The sequence below is a fragment of the Amphiura filiformis genome, chromosome 15, assembly GCF_039555335.1.
Source record: "Amphiura filiformis chromosome 15, Afil_fr2py, whole genome shotgun sequence".
NCBI classification, from domain to species: domain Eukaryota; kingdom Metazoa; phylum Echinodermata; class Ophiuroidea; order Amphilepidida; family Amphiuridae; genus Amphiura; species Amphiura filiformis.
The window spans coordinates 33,207,053-33,224,307 of NC_092642.1; the positions used below are offsets into that span (position 1 = coordinate 33,207,053).

General features: G+C 35.4%; 1 protein-coding gene across 1 annotated transcript in view; it reads left to right on the forward strand.

Moving 5' to 3' along the window:
- The first annotated feature begins 4,000 nt into the window (after positions 1 to 4,000).
- The window catches only part of LOC140171529 (uncharacterized), a 133,370-nt gene continuing 120,115 nt past the window's right edge, over positions 4,001 to 17,255 (forward strand). The window contains exon 1 of the mRNA XM_072194797.1: positions 4,001 to 5,248. Coding sequence (XP_072050898.1) covers positions 4,076 to 5,242 — 1,167 coding nt within the window. The 5' untranslated portion in view covers positions 4,001 to 4,075 and the 3' untranslated portion in view covers positions 5,243 to 5,248. The remainder of the gene's footprint in view (positions 5,249 to 17,255) is intronic.

A 17,255-nucleotide genomic window follows, 5' to 3' on the forward strand; every position in this document is an offset into this window, starting at 1 on the left:
AAGAAAATATGCAATTTAATGATATATAGATAATGAATGTGTGGGTATTAAGAGATATGAAACGTTTCCGAAAAAACGCGGAGGATGTAAATATGCAGCTGCTATAAAGTCACGTTTCAAGTCGAGCTCTGTGTTTAAGTTATAATCTTGAAATAAATGTCAAAAAACATTTTTGTTATAAAGCGAAATTCATCATTCATGCGGTTGGTGATATGTAAAATGCATTTTACAATCAAATTTGAGTGTGTTATGAAACAGGTTTCGGAGCTGTCTTATACAAGACGGATTCGTGTACTGTATTTGATTTGATTAACATTAATTAATGCTACTTAAAGGTAAGCTTTGATGATATTGTAGATAAAAATAATCATAAGCTTATAAATTATATTCCTTTACTCTGATTAACAACTCTATACCCTTAAGTTAAAACACGCTATAAAGACATGTATGCTATTTCTGTTTCATCACTACAACATATATTCATAATAAATAAGTAGAGTGCGTTACACTCCAACTGACATTAATAATCAAAACAATCTGCATCATTCTAATTTGACATTCCGGCAATTTCATAAAATCAAAGCAATTTGTTTGCTTTGTTTAAGTGTGTTTCCGGTTTTCATGCAACACTCTTAACCTTTTAAAGTTCAATTTAATGGCAATCGTATTTAAAGCAAATTGTTTTTGTTAGGAAAGACAATGAAAATACTTTTAGGAAATTGATAATACAAAATTAAGTTAAAATTAAAGGGGACCTGTTTTAATCGAAGTGTTCCTAACACATAATACAGGGTGTATCAAAATGACTGGTACCCAGCAGTTTCCAATGATTATGAACAAGACTACCACAAGAAAATGCAACATATAGGAGCTACCTTATTTATAGATGAATGTTCCGAAAGGTCATGGAACTATATCCTGGGCATTTCAAAAGGATGCAATGTTGCATATCAAAGAAAGGTTTTCAATAAACATCAAAACTGATGAGTACCAAACATTTGATGCAGCCTGTATATGGGATTCAATGACAAAATTTTGGTCACTTGCTGAATCAACAGTTGGCCAATTAATCTATTTTTCATTAAGCAGAGGAAAATAAAAAACAACAACATTTAAGAGGATAGGATAATGTATTCATAATATGCCTTTATAAACATATAAACAACCTTCCAAAGTCAAATACTGCATAATTGCATGGGAGAAAGTATAACAATATTTTGATTAAATACAGTCCAGTAAAGTCATTTGTAAGTTCAAGGTGAATTTAAAAAAAGATTATTTGTGATTATAATCATGATAGTTTCTAAAACAGGCTGTTTACAGAAAGCAATATGTATTATATTCGAATTAAGAAAATGTGTGGATGGGACTTGAACCTACGACCTCCGAGTCATATCTTTCGCATGTTAACCAACTGCGCCACCACAGCATGTTTTGAGTCTATCCGAGTTTTATAAGAAATAAAATGCATCTGTTTTAAAAGTTTCAGGTTCAGTTCACATGTAATATTCCCCTAAACTCTACTATTATTAATCAAATCAGGAATAATTACTGAAAAAAATCTGCTACATATGAATCATAAACCGCGGGTAAGCACTATTTGATTTAATATCAATGGAAATTTGATTTTAAACAACCTAATCCAGGAACTACCTCTGTTATATTTAGACTAAAATCATCAAATGTTCGCTAAGTTAATCACCCCCCAATCATATATTAATTTGCATGCCATAGCAGGCTCTTGTCATAATAACACGAGAGATAAAAAATACCTCGCAAAGCCTGCGGGCCAATGAGACAGCGCGGAATTCCGCGCTTCTTCTTCAGTACAGTGGACACCCTTGATGAACTCAACACTCCTGTATTCAAACACTTCAAATATAATGCATCTTTAAACCATCGCGATGATTGCAAGTATTCAAACTGCTAGTGTACAAACCACCGAGTACTACTACTGGATTTCATCAGCTGGCTAAAGGAAGAAGAACGGTGTGATATTTATACTCTGGCATTCGTAAATTAAAATCTGTTTTATTGATTTCTTATGAGCTAAACCAATTAAGTCTGATGATAAAAGGATACACCATTCAAACCAATGGCAACTTTCAAGCGATACACCACCAGCTACTATTACCGAATTTCATTGGCTTGAGGAGGAACGATGTGATGTTTTAGTTTATGGCATTTTTGGAATAAAATCTACTCCACATTGACTTCTCGTGAGCAAACGGAATTTTATCGGCTTTGTTCTGATGAGATGTTACAAGAGAGTCAATAAACTCTACTACCAAAAATGTTTAATGAATTTTTGGATGATAAACGATGTACTTTAGATTTTAATTAAAATATGACATTCTCAACTAATATCTGTTCTCATTTATTTTAATCAACCGGAGCTATTTACATTTAAATGGTTATCGTGAGCATCTAGTGAATTTCATCGACTGGACCAACGGATGAGCAGTGTCAAATTTAAATTGTGGCATCCGTAATGATTCGGTTCCAATTAAAATCTCATAAACTGAATGCCACCTTTTGTATGCTAAGAAGATACCGAAACGTGCTAATGAACATCCTCTGAGGGGATGCTACTGGGAAAGATGATATTTGCATTTTTCATTTCAAAAGGATTGACCACTAGAGGATAATATTGCCAGGGGTTTTGAAACTAACCAGAAATGACCTGGTACCAGTCTCAATATTGCTTTTGAATTGAAAGGCGTGCCTAAGCTTCCAGATAATTTATATGATAATCAATCTGCTACTCTAAAGAGATACAGTTTGCATTCTTATCAGAAAGCGTCGCGATTAATCTTACCTGGAAAAATCTTGGTTAGTCATATCGTGGTGTATTTGATTTATATCTGACTTGACGAGTGCATTGTGTTTCACTAATAGTCAAAGTTACAAGTGTCAGGATCGGGTTATCCTATCCTGCCCCAACCAGTAGTGTACTGCCAAAGACGCGCGCAACTACAGATATATCGGAATGTAATAATATATGCGAGGATATAATACAAGCAACGTCTTGGCAGATGAAAGCGTGGCGTAATAATAAAAGCAATGAGTACTTCATTTGGCTTAAAGTGTTTCGATTGATGATGAACTTGGATATATAATTTCATACATCTTGTTTAGAGTGAGTTCATACTCAGTGGCACCTGTACATTATGTAATGGAATTTATCACCGGTGTGTTTGTTATTAAGTGGTCTGGTCACTACAATTGAGAGTGCAAGCGTGCGTCCTACACTATATAACTCTTTTTTGAATTTTTAAACGCTAAATGGTCAACGAGGTGAGTAATGAAATAAAAGCGAAGCATTAATTACTTCTTGGTCAGCTGGAATTAAAGTAAGAAGCAAATACACTCGATGCTGCATATACAAAACAGTATGCGCTTAATCAGGTGCTTTGCATTGGCGGACATGCATCGTTTTTTACTTGCTGATAGACAGATAGGCATGGATTAAAAACTAGCCTGGCATAGTCATACCACACGCTGCTGTTAATATAAGAAGAGTGTTTCAAGAGTAAGGTAGTTACTATACATCTGTAATAGTATTTTATAACGGAGCTGGATATTAATTTTAACAACAAACATGGTGCTGAGTTTTCTTTCAACTATTTGTATGTTTATTATATTGATCATTATCAAAGAAGATATAGGAGCTCAAGCTGAAACTATTGTCACAGCAACGGCACCTTTACAACTTGTAAAAGAAGATGGAATTCTGTCACTACATTGTCAAATTTGGAAAGCAAGTGCTAAGCAAGATGTGACCATCACAAGACGAAATCGTGGAGGAGATATAGAAAAAAAAATTGCAATAGGGAAAACGCTTCTTGTTTCATATACACACTACTTTCTAGCTCATCGCAAATTAAAAGACGGTTCGGATGTTTACTTCTTATCAATTACTAATGCCAAACGCATTGATGAAGGTGAATATATATGTAGTCTTTTCCAGGAGAATAGCTTTTTTTTGGATAAAGTAGATTCAGTGTTTATTGATATTCAATACTTCCCATCTGATGCTTATCCAGTCTGTGCTCCTCCAGGTCCACAACACATCATGGAAGGGGAGTCCATGATACTAAATTGTAGTTCAGAATCAGGAAAACCTACCGTGAGTATAGATTGGACTCAAACTGGTAGCACAGAGGAATTGCTACAGACCAGGGTGATCAAAGAAAATAGTGTTTATTCCGAATTTTCTTTTCAAGCAAAATTGAGCCACAAAGACGCGATGTTCGTTTGTGAAATTAGGAGTAAACATTACCCTAGTATATCGGATCATAAGTGCCACGTGGGTCCTATGAATGTGATACGTAATCCGGACACACCGTGGCCAATGACTACAAAAGCTAGCCCTGTCCGTGTAACAGAGCCAAAATATACATTGCTAACTAATAATACTGTCGTCGACGATGATGAATGTCATGAGATATGCGCAGACATGACCGCCGAATCTGTTTTCCGATGGACCATCGCAACCGTCATCGCGGGATTACTAGCACTAGTGTTTTTTGTGTTTGGAATTGTATTACTTATCCGCTATTGTTTTGCTTTGGATGAACAACGTGTGCCTCCCGAGGAAGACCTGCCAGACATGCCAGATATGTCCAATGTTCAATACCGCATTGATGGAAATAGACTTTATATGACATTAGAACGTCCAAGTACATCACAGACTGAAGTTGTTTATCAAGGTGGTGAAGTACTGGAACGCCAGTACATTCTTGCACCTTCCAGAGCCGGCGAATTTGATCAATTTGATGGATCTTACATAGGAGGTACACCTAGTCTAAGAGATTCAGAACCTCCGTATCTAAGGACCCCAATTAGAAGAGACTCATATACTCAATCTACTGATAGTCCTGTTAGATGTATAGAACTAGACAAAGAATCCGTGGATAATACTACAATGAGTGAAGATATTGATAGACCAAGTTATCAAGGGACTCCTATACATAATGCATGTGGTGGGAGTACTTCATTGCAGGGAACTCCAACTCATAGATTACTAATGGACCAAGTGCTAATGGAGGCACAATCTGAAGGATATATTGGAACACCTCCGCGAAGGGAATCTGAAGGATATATTGGTGCTGCTGCTGCTTCTTCGAGAGGAGATTCTGATAGGTTTCTGTATGGATCACCGACTAGAGGAGATTATGATCGTCAAAGATGTTTGACTCCAACTTTACCACCAAGACGTTACAAGACGCATTATGTTTGATATAAGGTAAATAGTGCATGAGTTGATAACCAATGCATGAAATGGTTTTTGGGTTATATATTTTAAGAAAAGAAAACACACATTGGAAACAACGTCTTGGAACAAGTGGAAGACAGGGCAAAAATTATCGCTCAAAATATTGTATTTTCACCTTACTACCTACTTTCTATTTGGTTCTCCCAGTTGATATCCATACACCCCTATGGGAGACATGACCTTAAACTTGCAGGTTGTGGGAATTTCAAATGGAGTCACTCATTCAAGTAACCCAATTTGAAATTCATAATCCCTGTGTGGGAGATTAAGGTCATGTTTTCCATAGGGGATGTATGAATTTCAATTGGACTAGCTCATTTTTGGTTCTGTTAATTACATCGTATGGTTTTGCAACATCCAAGAGAACATCTACATCAATCTAAAGTTTATTTTAAAAACAATATTGTTTTCCAGTAGGGAATGGTTAGATTAGTAGAATGTGTTGTTTGATTACAGGTGGCAAGAGGAGAAAGCAGACCTTTCCCAGAAACCAGTGCAAACCATTGCGGCTGATAACATCACCTCAGTAAATCAAACTAGTTTCCTATTCCGTTTTGTCCATGATTGTCTGTACAATTGTATGTCAACTTCTCATTTAGTCTTGTCAGATCATAGATTCTGCTATTTGTGCAGGGTCTATGATCAGAATTAATAAGGAACGGCTTCAAAACTCGCGGTTGCCCGCCGATTCTGCCAGGTTCCGGTTTCTATTGTTCTAAATAATGGATCGCGGTTCAGCCGCTATCAACCGACGGTCAACAGGCGGCCGAGTATTTAAGCCGCCCTATACAGAGATCAACAGACACTATGAGGTACTGGATAAATTGGTTGAAGGTCAGACTGGGTATCACAACATCATAATGCATGTCGGGAAGGATCTGATTTCTCCTCTTACCGGTCACCCAATCTGATGCCATCAGTTGAATGTCAGGGATAATGACATTTCCAAGTAGATATTCTAGGCTTATACAACATTTCAAATGTGTATATTCAGACATTTGAGTATTAAGACCAGATCACAAATGAATGGTAATGTTTTAAGATACGTTTTCATGTTTTCATAACATGTTGCACCTTGTCAAGATATCGAAGAAATAACAAAAGAACCGGGATATGGCATTATTAATTTAGCATCTATGGTACTCGACATGTATACAGAACACTTCAAAAGATTTACTTAATCGCTCTGTGTCAATCTTAGCCAAGTGTAAGTGTTACTAATCGTTAACAGCTGTTTTTCTTTACACCTACAGTACTGCATGTAAATATAATTGTTAACATGCATGTCAATTCTTTATATTATTCTGCCTGATTAATTAGTACCATCTCCAGTCAAAGCTACAGTGATTTTGTTTATTCATGCGTTTCAATCGTCAAGTAATTGTGACCTTCTACATGTACCACGAAATGAGCGTAAAGTCGCAAGTTGGTAGTTTCGAGATGTCCTGGCTGCTGTGTTGGTTTTATTTGTTTCACACGCACCTGTTCAAACCAAATAGTGTGTCTGTCTGTCCTTTTTGAATGGGGGCACAATGGGCCATTCACTAAAGGCTTGCTATTAGCTTGTACAGGTGCGCGGCAAACAAAGGCATCAACTCAGCAGCCCGGATGTCTCGAAACTACCAACTTGCGACTTTACGCTCATTTCGTGGTAGCAGGTCGCAAAAATATGCATCAGGGATGATCCCTGTCCTGTGCCCAAGCGACAGGTGCTGGAAATTACAACTTGAAAGAAATTCTTTTGTAAGCCACATTAATTCAAATGAATACGATATTTAAAAAAACAATTAGTAGTAATTAAATAGTTGTTCTTGAAATGATCTTTGTAGAAGTAGCCTAAGATTACCAGTAGTCCTTATTTTTATATGTCTATCGCTGTTTGTTATTAAACACAGCACGCGTGCAAGAAGTATTTCTAATTCGATGCACGTTTCAGCTTTTGAGATATATCACAAGTCAGATGGGACCATAGTCTTCAAAGTCGCTGACCTTCGTCTGGGCATGCGTGGGCATTATGTTAGTAAAGTGATTGCAAATAAAAATTGAAGGGGGATCCTCTTCATCTGTCATTGAAAACGTTAAGTGCTTGGGAAACTCAAATCACATTCTTTATGTTCTTAGCTATAGCAAATGGCCATATGGTTTTATATTACTTTTTGTAATTCTATCGTAATAATGTCATTAAGCTATGGAAAATGTCACATTACTCTACTAGCTGTAGGTTGTTTATATGAGAGACTCATGACAAACACGGGAAAATTGACATTTTACATCGTAACTGGACAAAACTCTTGTACATTGGTCATTTATATCTATTGGTCATTTATTGCACAATTCTGTATTCAAGGCCATACTGGTACTTGAAAGAGGACATTACTTTGAAAATTGTTTGCAATGGGCTATGCCATTTAAAATCCACACTACCTCTGTGGAAGATTTAGCTAAAGTCTTCCACAGTGGGAGTATAAGTTCGAATAGAATAGACAATTGGGTAACTTCCACTTGAAATACTCACTCCAGTTGTGGAAGATATAGATAAAGCCATAATACATGGGGAGTATGGGTTCCAAAATGATTAACTTTGACCAATTACATTTGAAAAACATACTCCCCCTGTGGAAGATATTTATCAAATTCTTACACAGAGGTAGTGTGAATTTCAAATGGAAGAGCCCAATATGGTCGTACCTCGATGTATTTGAACAACGTTAAGGGCTATAGCAGAGGATTGAATATAAACAGAAATAAAAGCTTTACTACTATAGCTTGGGTTACAGTAGAGGGACTTTTGGCAAATGCATTTTACCCACGTTTGACCAAACAGTGGCCGGACTTCCTGACCTGCGCTGACCTTCCGTGACTTGCATTAAATGGAAGCTATTACACTACAGTAAAATGTGGTGCTCTTTTTCGTTTAGGTATTGTACATATCCCACAATGCAATGTTTACAACAATCTCAGTATTTAAAAGTTCATACCTGCAGCATGTTTATTGATCAGGAATATTATGTCCTATACTGGTGAATAAAGCAAATCGTGATCACGCCTTTTAAGTATGGACTTTGATTACTTGCAAGACAATAATTGGTGAAGAAGCTATATACATGTACCTGCGACACAGGGCAGTGTGTGGTTGATAGTAGCTAGAATCATTGACCTTTCACGCTGAAATATTAGTTGCCACTTATAGCTAATCAGGTATTAAAACCACTTCCTGACATAAAAAAAACCCAAACCAATAATACTTTGGCCTGATAATTAAAGTCGACTTTAATTACAATCAATCCTCAATTACCGTGACCTGCCACAACGAAATGAGTATAAAGTCACAAGTTGGTAGTTTCGAGACATCCAGGCTGACTGAGTTGATGGTTTTGTTTGTCACGCACCTGTTCATGCCAGAAGTATGTCTGTATGTCCTTTGTGAATGAAGTATAACAATGGGACATTCACGTAGGGAACAAAAACCATTAACGCAGTAGCCAAAGTGTTTCGAAACTACCAATTTGCGACTTTACGCTCTTTTCGTGGTGGCAGGTCACATATCATTATGGTTCTTTCCTTGCATATGATTCATAACACTACAACACACTATTACATTTACACAGCTTAACACCCTATACACAGTCCTAGAAACAACACAACACACCCACCTACCCGCCAGCTAATCCACATTCCTCGACCACAATGTCATATGGCTAATTATTGGCTTTCCTTGCATATTAGCAACACAATACCACACAATTTTATTACCACTCTAACGGTCCTAGACACAACCCACCCAACCTAACTACCTCCAACCCATACACATATGTAATATCTACCCCCACACTCACAAACCCCATTCCTCAAACACCATGTCATAATGGCTTTCCTTCCAGATTCACAGCACAACGCCACACTGTTACATTGCCAGCTTAACACTACTATACACAGTCCTAGACACAACACACCCAACCACTTAATCCCACATCCACCCCACCCACTATTTAATATCTACCCACACACACTCACAAACCTCGTTCCTCAACCACCATATCATAATGACTTTTATGCATATTCACTAGACAACACTAAGCTATTACATCATCACCTAACATCATACACAGTCCGAGACACAACCCACACACCTACACCTCACACACCCCACCCATGCATCTATTTAAAATCTACATACATACACTCACAATACTCATCCCTCAACCAGCACATCATAATGGCTTTCCTTGATTATTCACAACACGACCCCACAATATTACATCACCACCTTTAATAACACCACACAGTCCCAGACACAACCCACCCGCCCCAACACTCACACCCACCCCACACCCACACACCTACTAAAACATACACACCCCCAACTCATCCTCCAAATGAACGACACATATAACTTACACGGGATACAGTACTTCCTTAGTACTAGTACATGCTATTATTCATAATGGCAACATTAACTGCTATAAAACGTCGTGAAACCTGAACAGTTTCCTATTACCGTAAAACATAACTTTATAGTCAATCGCTTCGAGCGATGCAAAGTGACAGCTGACCAATGATTTGGATCAATTCATGTTACTTTGCAAGGCTCATTATCCAAAAGGCAATCGCATGTAACAGACGCTACTAGCGACTGGACTATTGCTTAGAGCTCCATGTTTATTCTAGGTTTCCTTATCCTAATCAACTCATAAATCTTATGGTCATGCTTTTATCAATTATCAAACCTTGTATCACTGAGGCCTACTTGGTGTTATGTAGAGCATGTCGCCATGTAGAATATTTATGATAAAGACGTGGCGTAATTTAATATTTTATAGGACCAGATTGCATGTGGGATCGTATTTAATGTATCCACAAGATGGTATTTTTTTGTATTTTTTAGTCAAATTGATGAGAAGTTACAGGAAACTTGTTTGGCAATTTGTATCATACTAAACTGCTTTTATTCAACACAATTGTCAATTCATAATGTGTACAGGCTAATATTGTTTAAATCAGTATACTTTGTGCGTATGAATATATATACCTATAATACGTTAATGGAAAGGGGTTTTTACAATAGGGATAGAGGAATTAAATATTTTGTCTCAAATATTATATTTATTTTAATAATAATATAATATTATATATATTTACAAGACGAGTTTGATATAAAATTGTAACTCGTAATGAACAATAGTTATTCATGTGCAGCCGGGAACGGGAAAAAGCACATTATAGTTTATTGCACTCATATCAAGTCTGCATGGAATATATGGCGTCGTCAAATACATGATGAGAGAGTGGATGATAGATAGTAAAGATGATGACGATGGTGATGGATGAATGAGTGAGAGCAAATTCAATAGAAAACATAATTAAAGGGAAATAAGATTGCGAAAGGAAGATATTAAAAGAATAATAAAGAAACAACAATCTTTCCGAAGAAATTAAAAAGCAGAGAAGAAGCGAAAGGTATGTTAAACGAAAATAAACACGAAACAATTTATAGTAATAAGATAAAAGACGAATGGTAGAACTACAATGACCAAAGAAGTAAAGGAAGCAGAAACGCCTTAACGCCCTTACATACACAACACTAGGCAGACTAACTTTATAGTCAATCGCTTCGATTATTCAGGATACAGTTCTTCCTTAATATTAGTACATGCTATTATTCATAATGGCAACATTAACTGCTATAAAACGTCGTGAAACCTGAACAGTTTCCTATTACCGTAAAACAAAAGTTCATAGTCAATCGCTTCGAGCGATGTAGAGTGACAGCTGACCAATGATTTGGATCAATTCATGTTAATTTGCAAGGTTCATTATCCAAAAGGCAATCGCATGTAACAGACGCTACTAGCGACTGGACTATTGCTTAGAGCTCCATGTTTATTCTAGGTTTCCCTATCCTAATCAACTCATAAATCTTATGGTCATGCTTTTATCTATTATTATCAAACCTGGTATCACTGAGGCCTATTTGGTGTTATGTAGAGCATGTCACCATGTAGAATATTTATGATATAAAGACGAGGCGTAATTTAATATTTTATAGGACCAGATTGCATGTGGGATCGTATTTAATGTATTCAAAAGATAGTATTTTTTGTATTTTTTAGTCAAATCGATGAGAAGTTACAGGAAACTTGTTTTTGCAATTTGTATCATACTAAACTGCTTTTATTCGACACAATTGTCAATTCATAATATGTACAGGCTAATATTGTTTAAATCAGTATATTTGTGCGTATGAATATATATACCTATAATGGAAAGGGATTTTTACAATAGGGATAGAGGAATTAAATCTTTTGTCTCAAATATTATATTATAATATTATATCAAACAATGTATATTTACAAGACGAGTTTGATATAAAATTGTAACTCGTAATGAACAATAGTTATTCATGTGCAGCCGGAAACGGGGAAAAGCACATTATAGTTTATTGCACTCATCATAGTCTACATGGAATATAATGGCGTCGTCAAATACATGATGAGAGAGTGCCTGATAGATAGTTAAGATGATGACGATGGTGATGGATGAATGAGTGAGAGCAAATTCAATAGAAAACATAATTAAAGGGAAATAAGATTGAGAAAAGAAGAGAATAAGGAATATTTAAGAAACAACACTTATCCCGAAGAAATTCAAAAGCAGAGTTGGAGATTAAGGTATGTTAAGCAAAAATTAAAAATAGAATTGAGTAATCCGATAAAACAGGGATGGTGGAACTACAATGACCAAAGAAGTACAGGAACAAAATATGATAAAGAAAGAAAAGAAAATGAATGAATAAATTAAATAAATGACTGAATGAAGTGATGGGTGACAAATTGAACGAATGAGTAGATGAGTAAACAAATGAATGTTGTTTTAATTACTGGATGAATAAGTGAATAAAATAAATGAATAAATTAAACGAATTAAACGAATTAAACGAAACGAAATGAATGAAAGAATGAATGAATAAATAAATAAATAAATAAATAAAAAAATAAAAAATTAATAAACGAACGAACGAACGAATAAATAAATAAATAAATAAATAAATAAATAAATAAATAAATAAATAAATAAATAAATAAATAAATAAATAAATAAATATATAAATAAATAAATGGACTGAATGCATGAATGCAGTCTAACAGGCAAGCACTAGAAAGAAAATAAATTAAACCAAAGCTATAAAAACAATGAAAGAATAGAATAAACAATGATGAATACCCAACAAAGTACAGTACGTGTCCAAGACAGAATGGGTCAATCTTTCATCGCATTTCAATTAAACCCAGCCAGGACTACGACCACTTTAAAATTCGATTATGACATGTTTGAACAAATATAATAACATGTGCATTGTCCCTTGGTTAGAAAAAACACCACAGCTACAGCTGTGTCTTTCAATATTAGACCCATCTACGCTCTTTGTAAGAATATTGCTCACAGGCTGATCTCGACTAGAATTCACCACGTCAAGTTTTTTATTAAAAAAAGCCGGTCAACTGAGGAAGCAATTCGTGCTAGAGGAAAACTTGCATCAGCTAAGGGCTGCTTGGATAATGCTAAGGATGTAGTTAATCCTTTGCAGAGAACTATGTATGTTTTAATTGCGCAACATAAAGGAATTTCAATTTTAATTTTTCATACAAGTAGCCAGCAATGGTAATAGGCATGCTTGTACTTTAAATTTTTCATTTATTAACATCTCTATTATGCTTTTATATCATTGTGAATGTTTGACAATTAATACAAATTTGTATATGCCAGCGCCACTCAACATTCAAAAGAGCTATACATTAACCATATATGCGCAATGGATTCGACTCCAGATGACTCAAGAAAAATATTAAACACATAATATGTTCAAAAATGGCAAACCTTTGTATATTTAGTGCAATATTTAAACTGCTATAAAATGCAAATAACTTGAATGTGTAACATAGATGCTAACTGATGCTTAATACAGTTCCAATGATTCTTGTATAATAATTCCCTTTGGTATCGAATGTCGAAACATAATTTAAATGCAATGCATTTAGTTGACTCTCTTTACGCGGGTGTCGACTGCAGATGACAAGTTTCAAGTTTTGTTTTAAACATTCAAACATTTCAGAAATATAAAGTCTCATGACCATATTCGGAATCAGCATGAAAAATGCGTTAAAATGAGTACAAACAAGCCCAGTATTGGTTCAGTGGTTCTTAAGATAGATCTTGATATGTTAAGAAAATATCTCAAAACTTGGACTTTTTATGTTGAAACCTGTGGCTAGATACGATATTCTTGTATAATAATCCCCTTTTGTTTTAATTACTGGATGAATAAATGAATAAAAGGATGAATGCAGCCAAACAGGCAAGCACTAGAAAGAAAATAAATTAAACGAAAGCTATCAAAACAATAAAAGAAGAAGATAAACAATGATGAATACGCAACAAAACACAGTACGTGTCCAAGACAGAATGGGTCAATCTTTCATCGCATTTCAATTAAACCCAGCCAGGACTACGACCACTTTAAAATTCGATTATGACATGTTTGAACAAATATAATAACATGTGCATTGTCCCTTGGTTAGAAAAAACACCACAGCTACAGCTGTGTCTTTCAATATTAGACCCATATACGCTTTTTGTAAGGATATTGCTTACAGGCTTACACTAGCATCCACAACATGCTCATCTATCAGGGCATAGTTCTTCAACTCCAATACATTTGTACATTCATTGACAATTTGGGTACAAAACTCATACTCTGAAACATGAGGTCAAACTTTGTGCTATGATTGTTTGATTGAGGTTATTAAAATAATGTCATTGGGATGAGGGCATTCTGGTCCATAGTGATTGCTTACAGGCTTATCTCGACTAGAATTCACCACGTCAAGTTTTTTATTAAAAAAAAGCCGGTCAACTGAGGAAGCAATTCGTGCTAGAGGAAAACTTGCATCAGCTAAGGGCTGCTTGGATAACGCTAAGGATGTGGTTAATCCTTTGCAGAGAACTATGTATGTTTTAATTGAACAACATAAAGGAATTTTAATCTAAATTTTTCATAAATATTCCTAGCAATGGTAATAGGCATGTTTGTACTTTGAATTTGTCGTTTATTAAAATATATAATAAACATATTTATTTTTCTTTAATATCATTGTGAATGCTTGACAATTAATATAAATTTGTAATACGCCAGCGCCACTCAACATTCAAAAGAGCTACATTAACCATGTGCGCAATGGTTTTGGCTCCAGTTGACTTAAGAAAAACATTAAACATTATAATATGTTCAAAAATGGCAAAGCTTTGTGTATTTAGTGCAATATTTAAACTGCTACAAAATGCAAATAACCTAAATGTGCAACATAGATGCCTAATACAGTTTCAATGACTCTTTTATAATAATTCCCTTTGGTATTGAATGTCGAAACATAATTTGAATGCAATGTATTTAGTTGACTCTCTTTACGCTGGTGTCGACTGCAGACGACAAGTTTCAAGTAAAAAAAAATAAAATTCAGAAATGTAAATTTTCATGACCATATTTGGAATCAGCATGAAAAATGCATTACAATGAGTACAAACAAGCTTAGTATTGGTTCAGTGGTTCTTAAGCTAGTTCTTGATATTTTGAGAAAATATCTCAACACTTGGACTTTTTATGTTGAAACCTGTGGCTAGCATGCAGAATATTAAAATGCGGCTCAGACAAGAATAACAAGAGGATCTTTATCTGAAGGTATAGTTAGTTATCGCGAGTAGTATTAGACAAATAACCCGGTGAATGTTTTTCTTATCATTCGATACCAATTTTCATTTTGGTACGACGTATGTTTCTATCATTAGAGAGTTCAGGCGTAATTTGACAACTACTCGTAGTGTAGTTGGGTCATGTTATTTATGCTTGCCCATAATTACCCATAATTCATATCGAGGTGCTCATCATATTATGAATTTTTATCTGCTATGTGTGCTCGGTCGCCAGATATTAAGATGCACATGCCATGCACACGAAAGTAGTCGAGAATGGCTACTTGTGTGCTTTTGGTAGTAAATTGGTACCATAAAAAGTTGACACAAATTAATGCAGACGCTAAGTACAGATGTTCATAGTAAAATGCCATACATGTAAAGGGTCGAATCAAAGAATCATAGAGCATGTCTTACATCCATACAAATACATACAAACGATCAGAAACGTAAATAACTATTTTGCGTGAAATGTGTTGATTGTCCATAATTACCTATATAATTCGTAGTTGAGTTGCTCATCACGTAAATATATAATAATATATCAGCATGTATCAATACTAGTATCAGCATGCACACGGAATCAGTCGAGTAAGACGATTTCAGGCACTAGAACCATGGAAAAGTTGAAATGATTATAAAATGCCAATATTTATATAAGAATTCAAATCATAAAAGTATATCTTATGTATTATTAGGCACGTTTGTGTGTAGAAATATATTCAAACGTTTAATATTCTTTTCACTTTTTGTGTGCAGGGAATTTTGATAAGTTCGCATTAAGGTTGCTTTAACCACTGGCAAGTTTGTAATATCATGTGAGGTATCATGGCGCTTCTTTCACACTCAAATTTTCATCCCTGCCAACAAAAACCACTTAATAGAGAGATACTTTTAATAAATATTTTACCAATAATTAAATTGGATGTCGTCAATTATCTTAGCTAAATTTACCATCCAATCGCTAACTGTTTTTTTGTAATGTTCTGTGCGTTCGTTACAATTTGTTGAGTTCGTTCACACTCACTTTAAGAAAGCTGCTGCCGCAATTCAGGAGCGATCATATTACCAATTTATCAACAGCTATTTCGTCATTTGGATCTGCAAGTACATGTTAAAGCTGCCATGTTTGACTCCTTAAAGTACTCTATATTCCAATGCTTTTAAAATATCAAAGTATCTAAGTGGCTGTCTACCTGGATCGACTTTCCGTTGGAAGATGTTTTTTTCTTCTTCTTCAAAATAAGCACTAAAATTGAAATTTTTGAATAACACGGTTGTTGGCTATCAATTGGGAATAAGTCAGGAAACTAGTTGAGCAGGTCAGGGCGCTTTACCTACAAATGTAATATGACTCGCAAATCTAGAAACTGCATATCGATGTAATATAAGCAATGAAATAGAAATAGAGTTATATTGTGTACTTCACGAAAAAACATACTGTTGAAAACAGACAATTAAGCATCAACATTTTAAGGTAAATATATAAATATATAAATATATAAACAAATAAATGTCGGTTTTTTAACGTGCGCTGTACCTAAGTACCAGAACACTACAACAATTATTCCGCTGCCATTAGGATATATCAGAATCATTTCCGCTTAACCAAGTCCGCACCTAATGCGCAGGTACTCTCAGCCGACTTAGATTGTACCCCCAAACAGCTCCCCATTTTACACCTAGATGGAGTGAAGTAATTGGGAATTAAGCCATTTTGCTCAAGACCGCAACACACTGGCCGTAGTGGGGGTCGAACCCGTAACCTTTCGATTATGAAGCTCGCGCCCTAACCATTAGGCCACCGTGCTTCCACATCATGATGTCCCGCATTATGTAATTCCTTTGTCACTCATTATGGAACATTGCAGCTACAAATCAATTTCAATATTTTAAAGTTAACTTGCTATATACATACACGTAGTGATGAACAATCACCGATTATAGAAAGTCGTCAATCCTGCCTCAAAAGGTACAGGAAACGTTTCAGTGGTCAAAAAGCAATTCCCATTTATGTTACAAAAAAGCCTTTATAGAGTTTGCAAAGACCTACTACCACGAAATGTGCTTAAAGTCGCAAATTGGTAGTTTCTAGACATCCTGGCTGACTGAGTTGATGTTCTTTGTTTGCAGTGTACCTGTGCAAAATCGTAGTATGTTCTTTGAGAATGCCCCATTGTGGCCCCATTCACAAAGAACATGCAGAACACTGGCTTGAACAGGTGCGTAAGAA